Source organism: Tauraco erythrolophus, chromosome 31 (assembly GCF_009769465.1).
Source record: "Tauraco erythrolophus isolate bTauEry1 chromosome 31, bTauEry1.pri, whole genome shotgun sequence".
NCBI lineage: Eukaryota > Metazoa > Chordata > Aves > Musophagiformes > Musophagidae > Tauraco > Tauraco erythrolophus.
The window spans coordinates 793,334-814,969 of record NC_141495.1 but is presented as its reverse complement, the minus strand read 5'-3'; the positions used below and the strand labels follow the sequence as shown (position 1 = coordinate 814,969).

The 21,636-nt window shown below is 63.6% G+C and overlaps 2 protein-coding genes across 2 annotated transcripts; both read left to right on the top strand.

Moving 5' to 3' along the window:
* The first annotated feature begins 1,516 nt into the window (after positions 1–1,516).
* ADCY6 (adenylate cyclase 6) lies at positions 1,517–11,878 on the top strand. Its single transcript, XM_086628464.1, is given in 24 exon segments — positions 1,517–2,341; positions 3,805–3,954; positions 4,057–4,178; positions 4,269–4,384; positions 4,474–4,542; positions 4,545–4,599; positions 5,222–5,234; positions 5,236–5,298; positions 5,300–5,382; positions 5,486–5,627; positions 5,704–5,832; positions 6,440–6,465; positions 6,566–6,713; positions 7,035–7,132; positions 7,209–7,296; positions 7,376–7,492; positions 7,575–7,733; positions 8,265–8,440; positions 8,536–8,565; positions 9,055–9,184; positions 9,290–9,553; positions 10,428–10,632; positions 11,544–11,668; positions 11,750–11,878. Coding segments are annotated over 24 exon segments (3,462 nt in total).
* A 982-nt stretch (positions 11,879–12,860) lies between these two features.
* CCNT1 (cyclin T1) lies at positions 12,861–21,536 on the top strand. Its single transcript, XM_086628537.1, is given in 10 exon segments — positions 12,861–13,036; positions 13,551–13,632; positions 13,908–14,033; positions 14,868–14,928; positions 16,290–16,352; positions 16,754–16,799; positions 18,821–18,984; positions 19,332–19,402; positions 19,754–20,939; positions 20,942–21,536. Coding segments are annotated over 10 exon segments (2,226 nt in total). The 3' UTR covers positions 21,193–21,536.
* Positions 21,537–21,636: the final 100 nt, after the last annotated feature.

The window sequence follows — 21,636 nt, the reverse complement described above, 5'->3', positions numbered from 1 at the left end:
GGGAGACGCGTGCGTGCGTGCACACGCAGAGGGGCACACGTGTGCAAGGGTGTGCGCTCGTGTGTGTTCGTGCGCGCGCGTGTGTGTGCAAGGGGGCGTGCAGGTATGTGTGCAGGGTGGGCGTGCAAGGGGGGGGTAAGGGGGGGGTGCGTACAGGGTGCGCGTGCAAGGGACAATCTCGGGGGGGGGGTGTGCGTGTGCGGTGCCGAGAAGGGGGGTGCACGGGGGGGGTGGGGGGGGTGCGTGTGTGTGCGCGCGCGGGGGGGGGGGCCCGGCGTGCGCGCGTCCCCGTTGTCCCCGCCATGTCGGTGCAGCGCGGCGGTGCGTGTGTGCGTGTGTGTGTGTGTGTGTGCCTGGTGTGTGTGCGCAGCCCCGGGGGTGCCGGTCTGCCCGTGCCCGCGCGCGCGCCCGCCGCCCCCGCGCGCCGCCCGCGCCTCCCCCGCCGCACCGGGCCGCTCCGGGCCGTACCGGACCGTACCGGGCCGCCACCGCCGCCGCTGCGCCTTTAAGGCCGCCGGCCGGGAGCGCCCGGGAGCGGATCCGGGCGGGCGGGGGGGGGGGGGGAGGGGGGGCGGGCACCGGCCGGGGCGGGCCGGGGCCGGGGCCGGGGCTGTGGCCGGGACCGGGGCCGCCACCGCCACCGGGGGCCCGGCCTGGGCGCGGGATGGGACGGCGAGGGCGCAACGCGGCCGCCGTGTAGGAGCGGGCGGCGGCGGGGCCGTGCCGGGGCGCGGGGCCCCGCGGGCGGCGGCGCCGGAGGCGGAGGTGAGCGGGGCCGACCGGGCGCGGCGGGGGGGGGGGGGACGGACGGACGGACGGCGGGGACCGGTGCAGTGGCGGCGGGGCGACCGGATTGGGTCCCGGGGCGGCAGGAGCGGTGCGGCCCCGTCGGGGGCTGCCCGGTGCGCAGGGGGGCTGCCCGGTGCGGCGGGAGCCGCCGGTGCGGCGGGGCTGCCCAGGGTGGCAGCGGGAGGGCGCTGGCGGGTGCGGGGTGAACGGGCCGGGCGCGGCGGGGCTCCCCGCGGGCCGTGCCCGCAGCGGGCAGGCAGGGAGGTGGCCGCCGCCGCCGGGGCCGGCCCTTCCTGGGCGACCGTTCGGCACCGCCGCTCGCCCGGGGCTGGAACCGGCTGCCACGTCCCGTTTGGTCCCCCGTGCCCCGGGGCCGCGGTGCCCGGTGCAGCCCGTTGGCCACCGTTCAAGATAAACAGGGCCGGGACGCCCGGGACGGTTCCAGCTTTGCCGCAGGTCGCCGCGCCGGGGGAGGACGGGCTCGGGGCGGCCTTGGCAGGGCCCGAGCACCGGGGCACCGGCACCGGGGCACCGGCACCAGCTGTTCCTGCTGGGGCCATGGGGCTGGTGGGCAAGCTGGGGCTTGAGGGTCTGTGTTCCTCAGGGTGGGACATCAGGGCTCTTTGCTGCCCGTCCCCGCCAGGTTGCCCTGCCCCCCTCCGTGGGCAACCTTCTGGGGCGTTCGGGTGGGGGCCTGAGTGCTTGACCCCTTCCCGGTGCCCGCAGCATGTCGTGGTTCAGCGGCATCCTGGTGCCCAAGGTGGACGAGCGGAAGACGGCATGGGGGGAGCGCAACGGCAAGAAGGGCACCCGCCCCCGCGCCACCCTCTGCGGCCCCCGCTACATGAGCTGCCTTCAGGACCCTGAGATGGAGCGGGGCGGGGGACCCCCCCGGGGCCCGCGCTGCACCTGGCAGGAGGACCACTATGGCAAGAAGGGACCGGCGGGCGACCTGGGGCTCAAATCGGTGGACTTGGGTTTGGAAGACGGCGAAGCCAAGGGGCCGAAGGGAGCCGGGGGGCGGCCGTTGGCCACCGAATGCTGGCGGCGGTTGCTCCAGGTTTTCCGCTCCAAACGCTTCCAGTCGGCCAAACTGGAGCGGCTTTACCAGCGCTACTTCTTCCAGATGAACCAGAGCAGCTTGACGGTGCTGATGGGGGTCCTGGTGCTGGTCTGCGGGGTGATGCTGCTTTTCCACTGCCTGCCCGGCGCCCCGCACGTGCCGGCGGCCGCCGCCTTGGCGAGCGCCACGGCTCTTTTCCTGCTCTTGATGGTGCTGTGCAGCCGCAGCGCCTTCCCCCAGGACTACATGTGGGTGGTGAGCTACGTGGTGCTGGGGTTGCTGGCCGGGGTGCAGGCGCTGGGGACGGCGGCCGTCGCGCCGCGCAGCGCGGCCGAAGGCGTCTGGTGGAGCGTCTTCTTCATCTACATCACCTACACGCTGCTGCCCGTGCGGATGCGGGCGGCCGTGCTGGCCGGCGGCCTCCTCTCTGCCCTGCACCTCGCCATCGCCTGGCACCGCAACGCCGCCGACCCCTTCCTCTGGAAGCAGGTAGGGTGGGGGGGATGCACACGTGCACACATGGGGGGGGGGGGGGGCTGTGCTGTGGGGGTCCTGCCTGTCTCCGACCCCGGGTGGGACCCCCCATCCTCGCCGGCGGCTCCCCGTGTCCCTCTCTGCAAAATTGGGCTTTTCTGCACATGGAAAATTCTGGATGCGGGAGGGGCCCCTCAGCTGTCCGGGGCTGGGGGGGTCCTAGGGGGGTGTCCCAGTGCTGGGGTCCTGTGGGTGCTGCCTGCGGTGTGGTTGGGGGTCACTCTGCTGGCGCAGCCCTGCATTGAGGGGGGGACGGACGACAGGGCCCCTTGTCCCAGCGGGGCCGTGCACAGACCTGCCATTGTGGGCTGTGCCGGGGGTGGGGGGGGCACCCACAAAGCCCCCGTTGTGGGACCAGCGGAAGCCCCTGAGGGGGGACACAGGGTCAGGGCGCCAGGGCAGGGGGATGGCTGCCACCCGGGGGGGCTGGGACCCTGGCAGCATCCCCAGTCCTGCCACCCCGGGGTGGCGGATGCTCCCCGTGGGGTGCTGCATGCACAGGGGGGGTGTGGGGGGGTTCCCTCGTCCCCGAGGCTTCGTGTTCCCGGTCCCTGGCGGGGCCTCACCGCGCTCCCCGCTCCTCGCACGGGGCCACCCGTCACCCTCGCCCTGCCTGGCCGGGGCTGGGGCCACGTGCCATCCCCATGGGGCACAGGGCGAGAACGTGGTGCTGGGGGGGGGGAGGCACGGGAGGGGAACCCCTCCTTAGTGGGGTTAACCCCCCCAGGGTGGGTGATGGGGCCGGTGGGCGGGTGGGTGCGAGGCCCCCGCTCCCAGCCCGCCCCAGTGCTATAAATAGCCCTGGCCCCGGTCCCGGGGACGGGGATGGGGACAAAGGGGGGGGGAAACCACAGCTCTCCCGCTTCAGCCATCTCCGCTTCCCGGCCCTCCCCTGGCTTCCTCCGCTTCCGAAGTGCCCGCGGTGGCCGTGTCCCCCCCCAACCCTGGGGTCCCCATGTTCCCCCCACCCCGAGTCCCTGCATCCTCATATCCCCCCTGCCCTGGTTTCTTGCATCCCCAGTCCCCTGTGCCCCCTGTTGCCCTGTGTCCCCAGGTCCTCTGTGCCCCCCCTGCCCTGTGTCCCCATGTCTTGCATCCCCCATGCCCTGGTTTCCTGCAGCCTCAGGTGCCCCGTGTCCCCCTGCCCCGGATCTCCAGGTCCCCCATGTCCCTGCACCCCCCCCCACCCAAGTTTCCCATGCCCCACATCCCCCCTCACCTTGTCCCCAGCTCCCTGCATGCCCCCTACCCTGGGTCCCCACATCCCCCTGCCCCATGTTCCACCCTTACAGCCCCCCTGCTCCTCTTGATGGCACCCCCCATACCAGAGCCGGGGTTTTGGGGTGGCAGAGCTGGCAGGTCTCGTCGTGGGGCTGGGGGTCCCCATGTCGCTGCGCTGAGCCCACCTTCCCCACCAGCTCAGCGCCAATGCCCTCATCTTCCTCTGCACCAACGTGGTGGGGGTCTGCACCCACTACCCGGCCGAGGTGTCGCAGCGCCAGGCGTTCCAGGAGACCCGTGGCTACATCCAGGCGCGGCTGCACCTCCAGCGCGAGAACCGCCAGCAGGTGGGCTGGGGGTCCCGGGGGGTCCCAGGGTCTCCCGTGCTGGGCTGGGGGGGTCCATCAGGGCCCCAGACCCGCCCGCTAATGGGTGGTGCCGGGGTGCAGGAGCGCCTGCTGCTCTCGGTGCTGCCCCAGCACGTGGCCATGGAGATGAAGGAGGACATCAACACCAAGAAGGAGGACATGATGTTCCACAAGATCTACATCCAGAAGCACGACAACGTCAGGTACCGCGGGAGTGGGGCTGCGGGTGGGGGAGTGGGCGAGGCTTCGGTGAGGGGGGGTCCCTCCTCAGCCCATGCTCTTCCTCCCGGCAGCATCCTCTTCGCGGACATCGAGGGCTTCACCAGCCTGGCATCGCAGTGCACCGCCCAGGAGCTGGTGATGACGCTCAACGAGCTCTTCGCTCGCTTCGACAAGCTGGCGGCGGTGAGCGGCGGGGCTGGGGGGGGTGGGAGCTGGAGGGATGGGGGTCTCAGGGCCCCCCTGACCTGCCCGTGTCCCCCCTCCCCTCCCCAGGAGAACACTGCCTGCGCATCAAGATCCTGGGGGACTGCTACTACTACTGCGTGTCGGGGCTGCCGGAGGCGCGCGGGACCACGCGCACTGCTGCGTCGAGATGGGGGTCGACATGATCGAGGCCATTTCGTGAGTGGGGGCAGAGAACGGGGGCGGTCGTGCCCGTCCCTGGTGCTGCCACGTCCCTGGTGCCACCACAACCCTGGGAGGCTGCACCTGATCCTGGTGCTGCCACGTTCCCAGTGCCACTGCAACCCTGGGGTGCTGTGCCTGACCCTGCTGTTGGCACATCCCCGGTGCCACCGTGCTCCTGGGGTGCTGCGCCTGACCCTGGTACTGGCACATCCCCGGTGCCACTGTGCTCCTGGGGTGCTGCGCCTGACCCTGGTGCTGGCACATCCCCGGTGCCACTGTGCTCCTGGGGTGCTGCGCCCAACCCTGGTGCTGGCACATCCCTGGTGCCACCGTGCTCCTGGGGTGCTGCACCCGACCCTGGTGCTGGCACATCCATGGTGCCACTGTGCTCCTGGGGTGCTGCGCCCGACCCTGGTACTGGCACATCCCCGGTGCCACCGTGCTCCTGGGGTGCTGCGCCCGACCCTGGTGCTGGCACATTCATGGTGCCACCGTGCTCCTGGAGTGCTGCACCTGACCCTGGTGCTGGCACATCCCCAGCGCGGGACGCGGCACCGCCGGTTGCCACCAGTGCCGCCGGTGCCTTGGGCTGACGCGGTGCCGGTGTCATCCGCAGGCTGGTGCGGGAGGGTGAAGGGGGTGAACGTGAACATGCGCGTGGGCATCCACAGCGGGCGGGTGCACTGCGGCGTCCCTGGGGCTGCGCAAGTGGCAGTTCGACGTCTGGTCCAACGACGTCACCCTCGCCAACCACATGGAAGCGGGCGGCAAAGCCGGGTGAGCCGGGACCGGGGGGGGAGCTGGGATGGGGACCGGGATGGTGGGCGCGGGGCAGAAGGTGCTCAGCACCTTTTTTTCTGCCCCCCTCCTCCATCCGCAGGCGCATCCACATCACCTGGGCGACGCTGCAGTACCTGAATGGGGACTACGAGGTGGAGCCGGGGCACGGGGGCGAGCGCAATGCCTACCTCAAGGAGCACAACATCGAGACCTTCCTCATCGTCGGCTGCAGCCAGAAGCGCGTGAGTCTGGTGGGGACGATTGGGAGGGGGGAAGGACACCCGGGGCCACCCCTCTGACGGCCGTGTCGCCCCGCAGAAGGAGGAGAAAGCCATCCTGGCCAAGCTGCAGCGGGCACGTGCCAACTCGACGGAGGGGCTGGTGCCGCGCTGGGTGCCCGAGCGCTCCTTCTCCCGCACCAAGGACTCCAAGGCCTTCCGGCAGATGGTGAGTGGCCTCGGGGGGGGGTGTCGGGCGCAGGGGGCCCCTCGCCGCGGTGGTATCAGCCTCTCGCTGCTGTTCTGCGGCTGCCATGGAGCTGTGCCAGCCCTGCCCGCAGCCTGTGCCTGCTTCCTCCTGCCCGCCGCAGCCGCGGCCTCCAGGAGTCCCTGGGTCTGCCCCTGTCCTCAGCAGCCCTTGGGGTTCCCCCCTACCATCAGCAGCCCATGGAGACCCCCAAGTGTCCCCCCCATCCTCACCAGCCCTTGGGGATCCCCCCCTACCATCAGCAGCCCATGGGGACCCCCAGGTGTCCCCCCCATCCTCACCAGTTCTTGGGGTTCCCCCCTGTCCTCAGTGGCCTGGGGGACCCTCAGGTTCCCCGTCCTCGCTGGTGTCAGACCCCCTTCAGAGCCCTCCACCCTCCCTTTGCAGACACCCCCCACCCCAAATCCTTGCCACACTTGGGGAACCTGTGGGGATCCCCCTGTCCTGGTTACCACTGTCCCCCGTCTTTGGTGGCCCTGGGGGGTGCCCCATGTCCTTGTCATCTATGAGGGTCCCCCCCATCCGTGTGGGTGTCTCTGACACCCCCATCTCCCTTGTGTCTCCCCAGGGCATCGAGGACTCCAGCAAGGACAAGTAAGTGTCCCCATGCTGGGGTGCCCAGGGGGTGGCAGCCAGTCCCTCCCTGGGGCAGAGCTGGGGGTCCGGGTGGGCTCTGACCTGCTGGTGCCCCCAGCCGCGGTGCCCAGGAGGCCCTCAACCCCGAGGACGAGGTGGACGAGTTCCTGAGCCGCGCCATCGATGCCCGCAGCATCGACCAGCTCCGCAAGGACCACGTCAAGAAGTTCCTGCTCACCTTCCAGACGCCCGAGCTGGAGAAGAAGGTGGGGGGTCCCTCCATCCTGGCCCTGTGGCCCCCTCTGATCCTCTCCACCCCCGAAGTCCTCTCTGTCCCACCCCCATCAGTTCCTTTGTCCCCTTCATCTCACCTCCATCCCCGGGGGTCCTCTCTGTCCTGGTTTCATGGTACCCTCCACCCTCTCCATCCCGTGGGTCACCTCCGACCCCTCTAATCTGGGGGGTCCCCTCCATCCCACTGGCTCCATGGTCCCCTTTGTCGTGGCCCCTCCATCCTCTTCATCTCCTCCCCCCCGGTGTCTCCTCCGTCCCCCTCCACCCACCCCAGCTCACCCCTCTCCTCCCAGTACTCCAAGAAGGTGGACGACCGCTTCGGTGGCTACGTGGCCTGCACCCTCCTCGTCTTCTGCTTCATCTGCTGCCTCCAGATCGTGGTGTTCCCCCAGTGAGTGCCAAGCCCCCCCAAACCCCGCTCCCCGGCCCCTCGCACACCCCAGTGCTCACAGCCGCCTCCCTCCCAGCTCCCCGCTGATGCTCGGCGTCTACGTTGGCATCTTCATCCTCCTCGCCGCCATCCTCTTCGTCTGCGCCGTCTACTCCTGCGTCACTGTGAGTCCCGGGGTTGATGGGTGGGGGGGTGTAGGGGGGCTCGGCTGCACGTGACGGGGTCCCTCTGCCCCCCCCCCAGCTCTTCCCCGCCGCCCTGCAGCAGCTCTCCCGCAAGATCGTCCAGTCCCGCGCCCACAGCACCGTCATCGGGGTCTTCACCATCCTCCTCGTCTTCATCGCCGCCTTTGTCAACATGGTAGGGCCGTGGGGGCGCAGGGGGCTGCGGGGGGCTGCGGGGCACCGGCTCACCCCTCTCTCTGCCCCCCCCCACCCCCCAGTTCACCTGTAGCCGGGTGGCCCTGCGGGACTGCGCTGCCCACGAGCTCAACGTCACCCCCGAGGCCGTGGGACCGTGCCAACTCCGGGCCCTCAACTTCTCCCTGGGGACCCCCACGGGCCCCTGCCACCGCACCGGGCTGGCCTGTGACTTCCCCGAGGTGAGCAGCCACCGGGCACCCATGGGTGCGGGGTGCAGGGCTCCCGTGGGTGCAGGGCACTGGGATGGGGTCCTGCATGGGTGCGAGTGTTGGTCCCTGTGGGTGCAAGGTCATCCTTGGGTGCTGGCACAGGGTCCCTGAGGGTACAGGGTGATGGCATGGGGTCCCTGAGGATGCAGGGTGCTGGCATGGGGTCCCTGAGGGTACAGGGTGCTGGCATGGGGTCCTTGCAGGCACAGTGTCCCCCAGGGTGCTGGCATGAGGTCCTTAAGAGTACCGGGTGCTGGCATGGGGCCCCCGCAGATATGGGGTGGTGACACAGGTCCTTGCGGGCGCAAGGTCCTCCATGGGTGCTGGCACAGAGCCCCTGAGGGTACAGAGTGCTGGCAGGGGGTCCCTGGGGGTGCAGGCAGGGGGTCCCCATGGGTGCGAGATCCCCGTGGGTGTGGGCAGGGGGTCCCTCTGGGTGCGGGATGCCAGCTGGGCGTCCCCACGGGGTGCCGGTGCATCCCTGCGCCGTGTCCCCCGCAGTACTTCACCTACAGCGTGGTGCTGAGCCTGCTGGCCTGCTCCGTCTTCCTGCACATCAGCAGCATCGGGAAGCTGCTGCTCATGGTGGCCATCGAGGGCACCTACCTGGTGCTGGTGGAGGGGCCCCAGGCCGCCCTCTTTGACAACGCCGACCTGCTGGTAGTGGCCAATGCCCTGTGAGTGCCCGGTGTCCCCTCCCCGTCCCCAGGGGTCCCCACCCCAGGACCCATGTCCCCACCCCGCTAACCCCCAGCTCCTCTCCCCTCCCCAGGCCCCCCTTCAATGGGACCCAGGGCGGATGGTGAGTGGGGAACTGGGATTAGTGGGAAAATGGGAGGAGGGGGGTGAGGGTGGGCAGCAGCAGGAGAGTCCTTTGGGCGTCTGTGGTGCCAGGGTGGGCGCATCTTACAGAGTCTCTGGGTGCAGCCTGGGGGTCTCTGGGGTGGGTGCATCTTATGGCGTTGGGCACAGGTTTGGGGTCCCTGGAGTAGGTGCATCGTAGGGGATCCCTTGGGTGGGTGCAGGTTTGGGGTCCTTGGAATAGGTGCATTGTAGGGGATCCCTTAGGTGGGTGCAGGTTTGGGGTCCCTGGAGTAGGTGCATCGTAGGGGATCCCTTAGGTGGGTGCAGGTTTGGGATCTGGATGCAGGTTTGGGGTCCCTGGAGTAGGTGCACCTTTGGGAGTCTCTGGGGTAGGTGCATATTAAGGGGTGGGTGCAGCCTTGGGGCCCCTGGGCTGGGCACGGACCCATCTGGCACCCCAGCTCAAGCGGACGGGGGGTGCCCGCAGCCCGGCGGAGGGGAAGGTGGCCCTGCGGTACGTCACCCCCGTCATCCTGGCCGTCTTCGCGCTGGCGCTGTACCTGCACGCGCAGCAGGTCGAGTCCACCGCCCGCCTCGACTTCCTCTGGAAGCTGCAGGTAGGAGCTGGGGGGCACGAGGGGCCGACGCCGACCCCCTCCCCGCGCCCCGGGGTGGCCGCTGGGGGCCTCGGCGCGGCTCCCGCATGGCACCGTGCCACGCAGGCGACGGGCGAGAAGGAGGAGATGGAGGAGCTGCAGGCGTACAACCGGCGGCTGCTGCACAACATCCTGCCCAAGGACGTGGCGGCGCATTTTCTGGCGCGGGAGCGCCGCAACGACGAGCTCTACTACCAGTCGTGCGAGTGCGTGGCCGTCATGTTCGCCTCCATCAGCAACTTCTCCGAGTTCTACGTCGAGCTGGAGGCCAACAACGAGGGCGTCGAGTGCCTGCGGCTGCTCAACGAGATCATCGCCGACTTCGACGAGGTGCCGGGGGGCGGAGCGGGGTGCGAGGGGGTGGGGTATGCAGGGATGGGGTGCACGGGGTGCTGGAGAGGCTGTGGAGCAGCATGGGTGGGGTGCATGGGGATGGGGTGCACAGGGTGCTGGAGAGGCTGTGGAGCAGCATGGATGGGGTGCAGAGGGATGGGGTGCAGGAAGGTGGGATGCACAGGGTGCTGGAGAGGCTGTGGAGCAGCATGTGTGGGGTGCATGGGGATGGGGTGCAGGAGATGAGGTGCACGAGGCCCCAGAGAAGTGGAGTAGGATGCATGGCGTGCACAGGGATGGGGTACAGGAGATGGAGTGCCTGGGGATGGGGTGCAAGGGGACAGGGTGCAGGAGATGGGGTGCACGGGGCCCCAGAGAAGTGGAGTAGGATGCATGGGGTGCATAGGGATGGGGTGCAGGAAGATGGGGTGCATGGGGTGCTGGAGAGGCCGTGGAGCAGCATGTGTGGGGTGCACAGGGATGGGGTGCAGGAGACGGGGCGCATGGGGATGGGGTGCAAGGGGACAGGGTGCAGGAGATGGGGTGCACGAGGCCCCAGAGAAGTGGAGTAGGATGCATGGCGTGCACAGGGATGGGGTACAGGAGATGGAGTGCCTGGGGATGGGGTGCAAGGGGACAGGGTGCAGGAGATGGGGTGCACGGGGCCCCAGAGAAGTGGAGTAGGATGCATGGGGTGTAGAGGGATGGGGTGCAGGAAGATGGGGTGCATGGGGACAGGGTGCAGGAGATGGGGTGCACGGGGCCCCAAAGAAGTGGAGTAGGATGCATGGGGTGCCCAGGGATGGGGTGCAGGGGATGGGGTGCCCAGGGAGGCGGGCTGTGGGTGACCCCCCCCCGTGCCCCCCCCCAGATCATCAGCGAGCAGAAGTACCGTCAGCTGGAGAAGATCAAGACGATCGGCAGCACCTACATGGCGGCCTCGGGGCTCAACGCCGCCACGTACGACCGCGAGGGCCGCAGCCACATCGCGGCGCTGGCCGACTACGCCATGCACCTCATGGAGCAGATGAAGTACATCAACGAGCACTCCTTCAACAACTTCCAGATGAAGATCGGTGAGCGCCCCTTGCACACTCCTTGCACGCCCCTCGCACGCCCTCGTGCACCCGCTGCCCCCGTGTGTACGTGGCCCTCGCCTGTGGCTTCGTGTCTGCTGCCTCTTGCACGCCTCTTCCCCGTCGTGCACGCGGCCTCCGGTGCATGGCCGTGCACTCGTGGGCTTTGCACGCCCCCCTGGGCTTTGCACACCCAAGCCTTCGTGCACCTGTCTGCACCGGCAAAGCCTTGCGCGCCTCGCCCTTTTCACACACAGCCTTTGCAGACCGCTTTGTGTACGCCCCCTTGCACGCCCCTCGGCCCGTGCACGCCCTTCTGCACACCCCAAATCTTTGCACACCCTTTCCACTTTGCGCGCACAGCCCTCGCACACAGGCTTTTGCACATGCTGATGTTGCACACCCCTTCAGCCCTTGCAGGCATTGGCCCTCACACCCCTTCTCCTTTGCACACCCTGGCCTTTGCACACCGCTTTGCACGTGCAAACCCTTGCACACTCCTTCCTTTTCGCACACACGGCCCTTTGCACGTGCAAACCCTTGCACACCCCTTCCTTTTTGCACACACGGCCCTTCGCACACGCAAACCCTTGCACACCCCTTCCTTTTCACACACGCAGCCTTCACACAGCCCTTTGCACGTGCAAACTCGTGCACACCCCTTCCCCTTTGCACGTGCAAACCCTTGCACGCCCCTTCCCCTTTGCACACCCTGGCCCTTGCACACCCCTTTGCACACCCCTTTGCCTTCCCCCACCCCTGTGCACGTGCAGACCCTTTGCCCACCCCCTCCCCTTCGCCCATGCCCCTCTTTCTGCCCCCCCTTTACCCCTCGCACGCCCCCCCGCGCCCTCACCCCCTGGGCAGGGGAGGGAGCTGTGACCCTCTGTGCCCCCCCTGTGCCCCCCCAGGCCTGAACATGGGGCCGGTGGTGGCGGGGGTGATCGGGGCACGCAAGCCGCAGTACGACATCTGGGGCAACACCGTCAACGTCTCCAGCCGCATGGACAGCACCGGGGTCCCCGACCGCATCCAGGTCAGCGGGGGGGTGGAAAAGGGGGGGCTTCCCTCCCCCCCCCTCCCAGAGCCCCCTCACCCCCGTGTCCTCCTCCACCAGGTGACCACGGACCTGTACCAGGTGCTGGCGGCCAAGGGCTACGCGCTGGAGTGCCGGGGGCTGGTCAAGGTCAAGGGCAAGGGGGAGATGACCACCTACTTCCTCAACGCTGGCCCTGGGGGGAGTTAGGGGGGGGCACTGTGGTGTGTGTCCCGCCCCCCCCCAGGCCGCTGCCTCCCCAGCCTGCTCCGGGGTAAGGTGAAAAAGGAAAAAATCCCCAAATCCACGTGTTTAAAAAAAAAAAAAAAAAAAAAGGGAGACATGGACATAAGGGAGGTGGCTGGGGAGGGGGGGTGTGCCCCCCCCCCGGGTGGTGTGTCGGGGGGGGACATTTCCCAGCCCCGCACCGGGTGTTTGCAGAGGGGGGGTGTTGGGGTGCAGCCCCCCCTTTGCTGCAATCCCCCATGTGCCAAAGAGGGGAGACAGGGGCCCCCCCAGGGACGGGACAGGGGTGTTGGGGGGGGGTGTTCTCCTCACCCCCCTCCATGTGCCAAACTGAAGTGCCGCCTGCCCGGGGGGGTGCAGGCAAAGCACCTCTGCGGCCCCCCCAGGCCCCCCTCGGAGCCTCGGCCCTCCCCGGCCGGGGGGTCCCGCTCCCTCCCGGGGGGCTGCCGGTGGGGGGGGGGGGGGCAGCACCCCCTCCCCTTTTAAATGCAAAAAAAACAAATAATGAAGTGATTTTTTTTTTTCTTTCCTTTTTTTTTTTTTTTTTTTGTTTTTAGAAGCAGTTTTGGGGCGGGGGAGGGGGGGGGGTCACCCGGGGGTGGGGGGGCAGCCCTCCCCCCTCCCCCAGCGCAGACCTGAGGTACTTTGTCCTTGTGTGTACAGATAAATTATATATAAAACTCACTTTGGATACGAGCTGTCGCCCGGCGTGTGGGGCGGGGGGGGGAGGCGGGAAGCGGTGGGGCCTGAGTTACCGGTAAGCGGCGAGTAACGGCCGCCCCCCCCCCCCCCACTTCCCCGCCCCGCCCGCCGCCCATCCACCCGACTGCGCATGCGCCGCGCCGGCCCCTCCTTCCCCCTCCCCTCGGCGCGCCGCGTGACGCAGGCGTACGCGCGCGTGCGTGCGTGCGTGCGTGCGTCGGTGCGCGCGCGGGCGCAGAGCGCCATGGAGGCCGCGGCGGGCGGCGGGGCCGGCGGCGCGGCGGGGCGGCGCTGGTACTTCAGCCGCGAGCAGCTGGAGCGCAGCCCCTCTCGGCGCGCCGGGCTCGACCCCGACAAGGAGCTCTCGTACCGGCAGCAGGCGGCCAACCTGCTGCAGGAAATGGGGCAGCGCCTCAACGTGTATCCGGGGCGCGCTAGGCCGCGCGGCCTGCGCTCGGCCGCCGCCACCACCACCGGGTCGGAGCGGCCGGGAGGCGGAAAGAGGCGGGCTGGGCCGCGGGGAGAGCTGTGCGGGGGGGGTCGGGGCCGGGTCGGGAGCGCGGGGAGAGAGCGGGTGGGTCGCGGGGGGAGCTGAGAGCGTTTCGGGAGCGGGGAGAGCCGGGCCCGGCCCGGCAGCGGGGAGGGGAACGTCGGGGTGCGGGGAAGGCCGGGCCTGGAGCGGGAGTGGGGAGAGCTGGCGGCGGTTCGGGAGCTGGGAGAGCCGGGCTTGGCGGCGGAGAGAGTGAGACCCTGCCCGGGAGCGGGGAGAGCCGGGCCCGGCCGCGGGGAGAGTGAAACCCGGGGAGAGAGCCAGGAGAACCGGGCTCGGCGGCGGGGAGAGCACCGGCCCGGTGCCGGTGGGATGCAGGGAAGCTGAGGGCGCTGCTTAAGTGTCGCCGTGGCGGCTGTGTGATTCCTTAACCGCCGGTGTCAGCTCCCAGCTCACCATCAACACGGCCATCGTGTACATGCATCGCTTCTACATGGTGCAGTCCTTCACCCAGTTCCACAGGAACGTAAGTGTGCCGGGGTCTGGTGGGGTGGGGGGCGCCGGGAACCCCCCAGCTCTGCTCCTGGCAGCCAGCTGGGGGGCCACCGTGGTGGGAGCAGCCCTGGGGATGGGGCTTGGGAAGGGGAAGGGTGATTCTGTGAGTCACCAAAGACCCTTTTCTGTCCTGGTGGTTGTTTCCTAAAGGAATGTTTGTTTTAAACCTGAGAATTAGCCTGATTTATTTGCGTTAATTTTAAACTTACGAACTTTAAATAAAATATTTTTTTTTTCTCTCTGAAGTCAGTGGTACCAGCAGCTCTGTTCTTGGCAGCCAAGGTGGAGGAGCAGCCTCGTAAGCTGGAGCATGTAATCAAGGTAGCAAACGCCTGCCTGCATCACCAGGAAACTCTAGACACCAAGAGCGAGGTAAGCGTCGAGGTGGAAGAACTGGGCCCTGATGTGAGGAGCAGAGGCAGGAGCAATGGAATGGCGGAAGCGTGCTGCATCCTGAACCGCGTGGCTACAGCGTCTCGTTAAATCGGGTTCAGCAGTACCTGCTCTCTGAGTGACCGACCGTGTCCTGGGGTGGTCAGGGAGAGCTTCCCAGTTAAACTGCTCTGGTGCTGTGAGAGCTTTTTGGCTTCTGTACAGCAGAAGGCTTTTGTTTCCTGCTCTGTGGCAACCCCTCTCCTGTTCTCTGCTGCAAATGTGGCTGGGATGTGCTGTGTGACAGTGTCTGCGTGAAAAGCTGCTGAGGAGGGCGTGGGTGTGGATTGAGCAGTGCCCGTGGCAGAGCAGAAGGTTTGGTTCTGTTCTGTCCCCACACATGGTAAAAACGTTGCCGATTCCCCATCTCTCGAGACAGCCCGTCTTACCTGGAACTGAGCAGCCAACCCTGCTGAAAAGGGGCAGCTTTATCCAGGAAAGCTTGAGGAAAAAAAAAACCCAAAAAGCAGCTAATTCCTCTCCTGTACTGCTCGGATAGCCGTCCCGTGCAGTGCGAGGGACCAGGACTGAGAGGGCCACTGTGGATCCCGATGCAGCCGTCCCCTGGCAGAAGCACTGGCAGGGCAGCGGGTCCACCCCAGCACTCTGCTTTCTCCTTTCTGGCAGGGAATCTGTGCCAGTTCCCCCAGTGCAGATTGGCATAAAGATTCCCCCTTTGCTGTTTTGGCCTCCCTGAGAAAAGGGTGTTAGAAATGTGCAGGCTTTATACGGAGTGCCTCATCGTGAGTAACTTGCCTGTCCTCTCAACCCCAGGCTTACCTGCAGCAAGCCCAAGACCTGGTCATTCTAGAGAGCATAATACTGCAGACCCTGGGTAAGTTTTTCAAAGCGGACGGGCTGCCACACGAATCCCAGACCCAGGAGTGTTCCGCAGGGTGGAGAGCCTAACCGCACAGTCTTCTCCACAGCTGGAGGGCAGACGCACAGCTGGCCAGTGGGACAACAAGAGCCCAGGCAACAAACTCTTATTTTCCCCACCTGCTCCTGTTTTCCTTCTAACGTCCGTTTTTTCAGGTGGAACTTGTGTCAGGTTCAATGCTCGGAGAAATGGAAGTGTGGAAGTGCAGCTCATCTCTTTTCTTTCCCCCCACGACAGGTTTTGTAGCGTTTGGGCACCGGTCGCTCTCCTCTGTTGTGCTGTTGAACTTGATAACGTTCTAGTTGTGTGGCCAGGAAGCAGGTTGCATTGGGAGATGTCTGACAGAACCTGGGTTGAAAGTTAAGATTTTGATCAGATAGCTGAACGTGGAAAAAAAAAAACAACAAACAAAAAACAGCAAGTTTTGGGTTTTTTTTTTTGAAAGTAGAAGCTGGAGCCTACGTTTAGGGCTGTGGCTGTTGGATTCGGTATCCCGTTCCTTTCTGAAATATACTGTTAAAATGTGTTTTTGCTAACATCTGTTCCATTTCAGAGGGAGTTTGTAGATAGCCTGCCACTCCAAAGTACTCCGTAGGCCTCTGCTATTTCCGACTCGGTGCTCCCAGTCCCTCTCTCGCGAGGGGACTGGAGGGGCAGGTGTGTCGGACGCGCTGGCTTGGCAAACCAGTGGCGAAACTGTGACCCCAGTTCTGCAACGACTCAGTTCTCCAGTTGCCTTTTTTTCACGTCCCAGTTCTTCTAGAACGTTCTGCATGGGAAGAACCAAATCTGTTGCACACATGGAGCGATTTGATTTTTTTTTTTTCTTTAAAACATAATGCACAAACTGAATAGGAAACCGAAGCGAGGATTTAGTTCAGTTCTCTTCAGTGCTGTAGGCTCCTTCAAAGGGAAAACGTCTGTTTCCTCTTAGCTTTTGGGTGAGAGAAATTCCTTTGAGCAGATGCCATTGTCTTCTCCTTCCTCCCAGCTGCTGGTGAGAGGCTTTGTCCTGCTATTTTTGAAATCCTTAATAGTTGTTTTGTTTTCAGTGAGGTCTTTCGAGCACAGAAGTCATTTAGCTGCGTGGAGGTCTGGCAGCAGCAGTGACCTTCGGGTTTTGTGACTGGAGAACTGGAGTCTTCTGGATACAGGAAAACGATCTCCTCTATTCCTGCTTGCCTCCGAGCAGAGAGCAGGGGCTGTAGGAGGGAAGGGGAGAAGGCCTTGTCCCCAGGAGCAGGAAACGTGAGGTTCGTAGATCCGTGGGGGTGTGCTGCTGCTTTCCTGATGGCCGTATGTCTGTGTTCTTCCAGGTTTTGAGATCACCATTGACCACCCCCATACCCATGTGGTGAAGTGCACCCAGCTCGTGCGAGGTGAGCGATGGTGAGGCACTGGGACAGGTTGCCCGGAGAAGCTGTGGCTGCCCCATCCCTGGAAGTGTTCAAGGCCAGGTTGGATGGGGCTTGGAGCAACCTGGTGTAGTGGCAGGTGTCCCTGCCCATGGCAGGGGGGTTGGAACTAGGTGATCTTTGAGGTCCCTTCCAACCCAAACCATTCTGTGATGTCAGACGTAGGGTGCTCGCGGCTCCTCTGCCACGTAACCTCAGCTGGGCAGAGAACTGTAAAAATACGTTGTAGTGTTCATCTGAGAACTTGCCTAAAGCCAGTCTCCTCGATAACTATAAAGAGCATCAAAATAGAGGCAGCTGGAAACAACTGGCGCGATATTGTGGCTCTGCAGACTAACTCCTTGCTTTTTCCTTTTCCCTTCCAGCCAGCAAGGACTTGGCGCAGACTTCCTACTTCATGGCTACCAACAGGTTATTATTTTACGATTGATTCGTGTTTGACAGAGGGTCTTATCTGGAGGAGATGTGCTACTGGTGACCCCTGGGGTGTTGGTCAGCCTGCGAGCAACTGGGGATCGCTCGGTTTGGTTCAGAAAGAGCAGGAACTCTTTCTCCTGCTAGCTGCTGGTCAAAACCAGCCGCAAAATGAGGCGGATGGGATGCTCAGGAGCTTCACTGCTTTCGTTTATGGGGAGATAGACAGTTGTGAAAGTGAAAAAAACCCCAAACAAAACAACAAACCCCAAAGCGAAACAAAAAGGTAGACTTGAAATGAATATATACGGTTTTACTCGGTTAGTACGTGGGTGTCAGAGTTTTCGCTGGACCAGGTGCTGTGAAAATTGTCAACAAATACAGTCTGTACCCCAGAGACAGCTGATCTAGAGTATAAAGGGAAAAAAAGGGTAGCTGGATGCAGGCATGAGGCATTTCAAGGGAAAACTATAGTCTTGTCTGGCCTGCGTGACCAGAGTCCTGGAAATCAAGCTCCCAGGTTTTTTTTCATCTTGAGAGGTCTGGGTAGTTTTGTTGCTCAATTTTTTTCCCTGCGAGGCTGATACCAGCTCTTGTGTTGGGACTTCAGACGTGTTTTTTTTTTTTTTTTTAATTGAGTTTCCTGGATTACCAGCTTCAGACAAATCACAGGTGGAACGGACTGAGTCCCGTGGAAAAACCTTTGTGTTTTTGCGAAGGAGCTCGCAGAAGTGAAAGGATGGGAGAAAAAGATGGTTTAGGTGTTGGCACAGGTGAGGTTGCAGAGCGAGGAGAGGCTGAGCCATGGAAGTTTGTGGCCTTGGGCGAGTCATTTGTCTCCTCTCTGCCCGGGAGAGGTGTTGCCAGCTCACCTCCGCGGCGTGCTGGGAGAATTGTTTGCTGAAGGTGCTCTCTAGCTCCAAAGGGCACTGTGTGGGTTTCCTGCAAAAACGAGTGTAAAGGGAAGGTGGTGTTAGGAACGTGTGGGTAAATACATCCTTGAAACGTGTTTTATCCCTGCAGCAATAATTGCAAAACCAAAGAATTACGAGTTAAGGTTATAATGGAAGGAAATCCAGGCAGAAAGTAGGAAATGCAGCCAGGCAATTTTGCCTTGAAGTGACGACATGAAACGCCTGATGCAGGTGCTTCGGTGGTGAACCAGGTGTAGCTACAGATGTTCAACTTTTATTTGCTTCTGGCATCATTACGGGGCAGAGTTAATTCTCTTTGTGCACCTTAACTTCACTTCTCACCTTGGCAGACCGGATAAAGGCTCTGAATTCCCTGGGTTTGACTTCTTGATGTATGGATAAACGTGGTATCCGTGAAACGGCCTCAGACTTTTTGGCTGTAGATGGATATCTCTGTGTCTCTGCATTGCATTGATGGAAAAGCATTTAATAACCCGAGCACGGCGAAGAAATGCGGATAATGCCGTCCGGCGGCTGCGTGTCGGTGCTCGGTGGCACCGTTTCCATCGGACGCTCTTGGAAAGGGCCGATGGACGGGTGTGACAGCGGGTTCCATGGTTTCTAGGGCTTGGTGGACCTGGTGTTCCTGCAGGTAGAGTAGGATGCTTTCCTAGTCCATCGTTTCTCCTGTTCCCAGTGCTACCTAGACCTCCCAGCCCTGATGGCCGAGCTGTCACACGGCACATTAATTTACTAATTAAAGTGCTTGACGAGGCGGCCAGGCTTCCTTTTAGGCGCTCCTGAGTCACTCCGGCGTATGGTGCTATTCACAGCCGAAGCCGCAGTGTTTTTCCTAAAAATCATTTGAGCCAGAGTTGCCTGGACCCAAATTACCCACGGCAGAACGGGGAAGGAACAAGCAAATCGGTGGAGCGGGATAGAGACGCCCGTAACAGTAGGGTTGTACTGGGGGAGGAATGGCAGGACCTTCCCCACCGTGTCCGCCTCTGGTGCAGCGGCTGCTCGGTGGGCGATTGCGAGTGCCGAGGTTCAGGCTTGGGAGTTCATGGCTTTCTGTTTCTCTCTCCCTGCTGGTGACGGCAGCCTGCACCTGACCACCTTCAGCCTGCAGTACACCCCTCCCGTTGTGGCCTGCGTCTGTATCCACCTGGCTTGTAAGTGGTCCAACTGGGAGATCCCAGTCTCCACGGACGGGAAGCACTGGTGGGAATACGTTGATGGCACTGTAACTCTGGAGCTCTTAGATGGTAAGTTTTGGAGCGAGGTTCACCCCTCCCCAAAGGCTCTTACGTTATTTTGGCATCTCTGTCCCTGGCTCTGTCGTTCAAATGCGGCCACCGGCCGGTTCATGGACTCCAGGACTTCAGGTCTTGCCAAGGTTGTTCCCAGTGCAGCAGCAGCAGCTCCTATGGTACAACAGGGATGGCAGAAGGTGCACAGTGAGATGAGTTTCAATGGGGCCAGTGATACTAGTTGTCAGTATTTCCCCTCCTGGAGTAGCTCCACTCAGCAGTAAGCAGGGGGTTGCCCTGATGGATCAGTGCTGCTCTGCCCACCTCTGACCCTCTTGCCCTGCTTTGTGTTTCCTCTGCAGAACTGACTCATGAATTCCTACAGATCCTTGAGAAAACTCCCAACCGGCTTAAACGTATCCGGAACTGGCGGGTAAGAATCTCCTTGGGAGCACGGGTGCTTGCAGGAGAACACAAGCTCTTGGTTTCTCCGGTGTTACAATGGGAGACAGTGTCTGAAGGGCACGTGTGGGGGCAAACGCGAACGCTCCGCGTCTGCAGAATCTCGCTTCGGCGCTCGAGTTCATCTGTTCCCAGTTAACTCTGTAGAGACTTGGGTTTTCCACTGCTCTGGCACCGGTTGGGTCTTTTCCCGCAAGGAGAGACGGGGGCAAAGCGGATCTGTCTTTAAACAAGAGTTTGTGCTTCACGGGGTGAGCTGCTGGCATCGAACCAGCTCTTGTAGCATCCCAAAGTGAATGACCCGTTGCTGCTTTTATTCCAGGCTACTCAAGCAGCCAGAAAGTCGAAGGCTGATGACCACGGTGAAGATGAGAGCCTGTCGGAGCAGACGATCCTCAACATGATTTCCAGGAACAACAGTTCAGACATGAACATTGCTGGGTTGATGAGCATGTCAACGTCCTCGACCACCGGAGCGGGGCCGTCTCTGTCGGCTGCGGCGGAGTCGCCCGGCGACCAGAGCGGCACGGATATGTCCCAGCCTGACCACTGGATGTCCCAGCAGCACCCTCCACCCAAGCTGGAGGCTGGCCAGAGTCACAGGACTAACGAAAGCTCGTCGGCCCCCGAGCATCCGTTGCAGCAAGACGGCGCTGGCTATCAGAAGCAGAGCGGCAAGAACGCCCCGGCGGCCAAAGTGTCGCTCAAGGAGTACCGGGCCAAGCACGCCGAGGAGCTGGCGGCGCAGAAGCGGCAGCTGGAGAACATGGAGGCCAACGTCCGCTCTCAGTACGCCTACGCCGCGCAGAATCTCCTGGTCCAGCAGCAGCGGGAGAGGGAAGTCCAGCAGGACAGCAACCCCTCTCCCATCATCTTGAAAATTCCCATGGGCGGCTCGGAGAACCCCGAGCGCCCTCCTGGCCCTGAAAAGGGTGACAAAGCCTCGGCGCTGAAGCTGAGGATCCCGGTGGCAGGTGGAGGTGGGGAGAGGCCGCTCCCCTGCAAGCAGGAGGAGATAAAAATGCGGATCAAGATGCCAAATGCCCCGGAAAGGCTGGGCTCTGCGGATGAGAGCAGCAGCAAGAACCGGGAGCACAAGGAGAGACACAAGCCCTACCCTTCTAACCACCACCACCACCACCACAACCACCACTCTCACAAACACTTGCACGCCCAGCTCGGCGCCGGCCCCAGCAGCGTGCCGAACAAGCGGCCGGGAGACTCTAAGCACGTCGGCCAGCCCGGCGCCGTGCCCCACAAGAGCTACGGCCCCCTCGCCTCGTCCCGCAAGAGGCCCCTGGCGGAGGAGGCAGCAGCCACAGCCATGGCCACGGCCCACGAGCACCAGCCCAAAGTCAGCAAAGCCTCCAAAGGCCCCGGCATGCCGTTCCCTTACTCCCACCTCCCCGGGGCGGCCCACCTCCGCGGGCACGGCTCGGATGCGGGTAACCTTCCCTTACCCCCCGCCACTAAAGCCCGGGGCACCCACGGCAAATCGGACAAGGGTCCCACGGGGCCAACGGGCACAACGCCAGCCAGGCCAGTGACTACCAGGATACGGTCAACATGCTGCACTCGCTGCTGAGCGCGCAGGGCATGCAGCCCACCCAGCCCCCCGCCTTCGACTTCCACCCGTACGGCGAGCTCTTGAACCCCCCCCGGGCTTCCACCAGCTCCAGAGCCGCCGCCAACACGGACAAGCCCCGACCGCCCCCCCTGCCCTCAGAACCCCCCCCTCCACTCCCCCCTCTCCCCAAGTAAAACTTTTACTACTGAGTTTCTACGGAGCCCGAGCCCGAACCTGGGCTGCCCCTGGGGGGGCCTGAAAGGGCTCGTTCGATCTCCACTGCCTCACGAAGAACTATTTTATTATATTATAACTTTTATTATTGATATTTAGAGTTCGGAGTTGTTGAAGCTGTGAAAGGATAAGAAACCCTTTCTCTGTTCCTGCTCCCTCCCCCATCGAGTTCCTGGTGGGCTCTGCCTGCCAGAACTGAAGCCCCCTCTGGGGAACACACACTGTGGGGGGGCTCCGGGGGGTATTTAAAATATGTCACAGAAAATTTAAGATGTTTTACAAATAATTTAAGCAGTAACTTATATCTTAGTGTTTTGTTCATTTGAATTTTGTGGTGCTGCGGGGGAGCCCGGGGAGGGCTGGAGGTGGCTCGGTGGTGGTTTCTGCAACAGATGGTGGGTTCA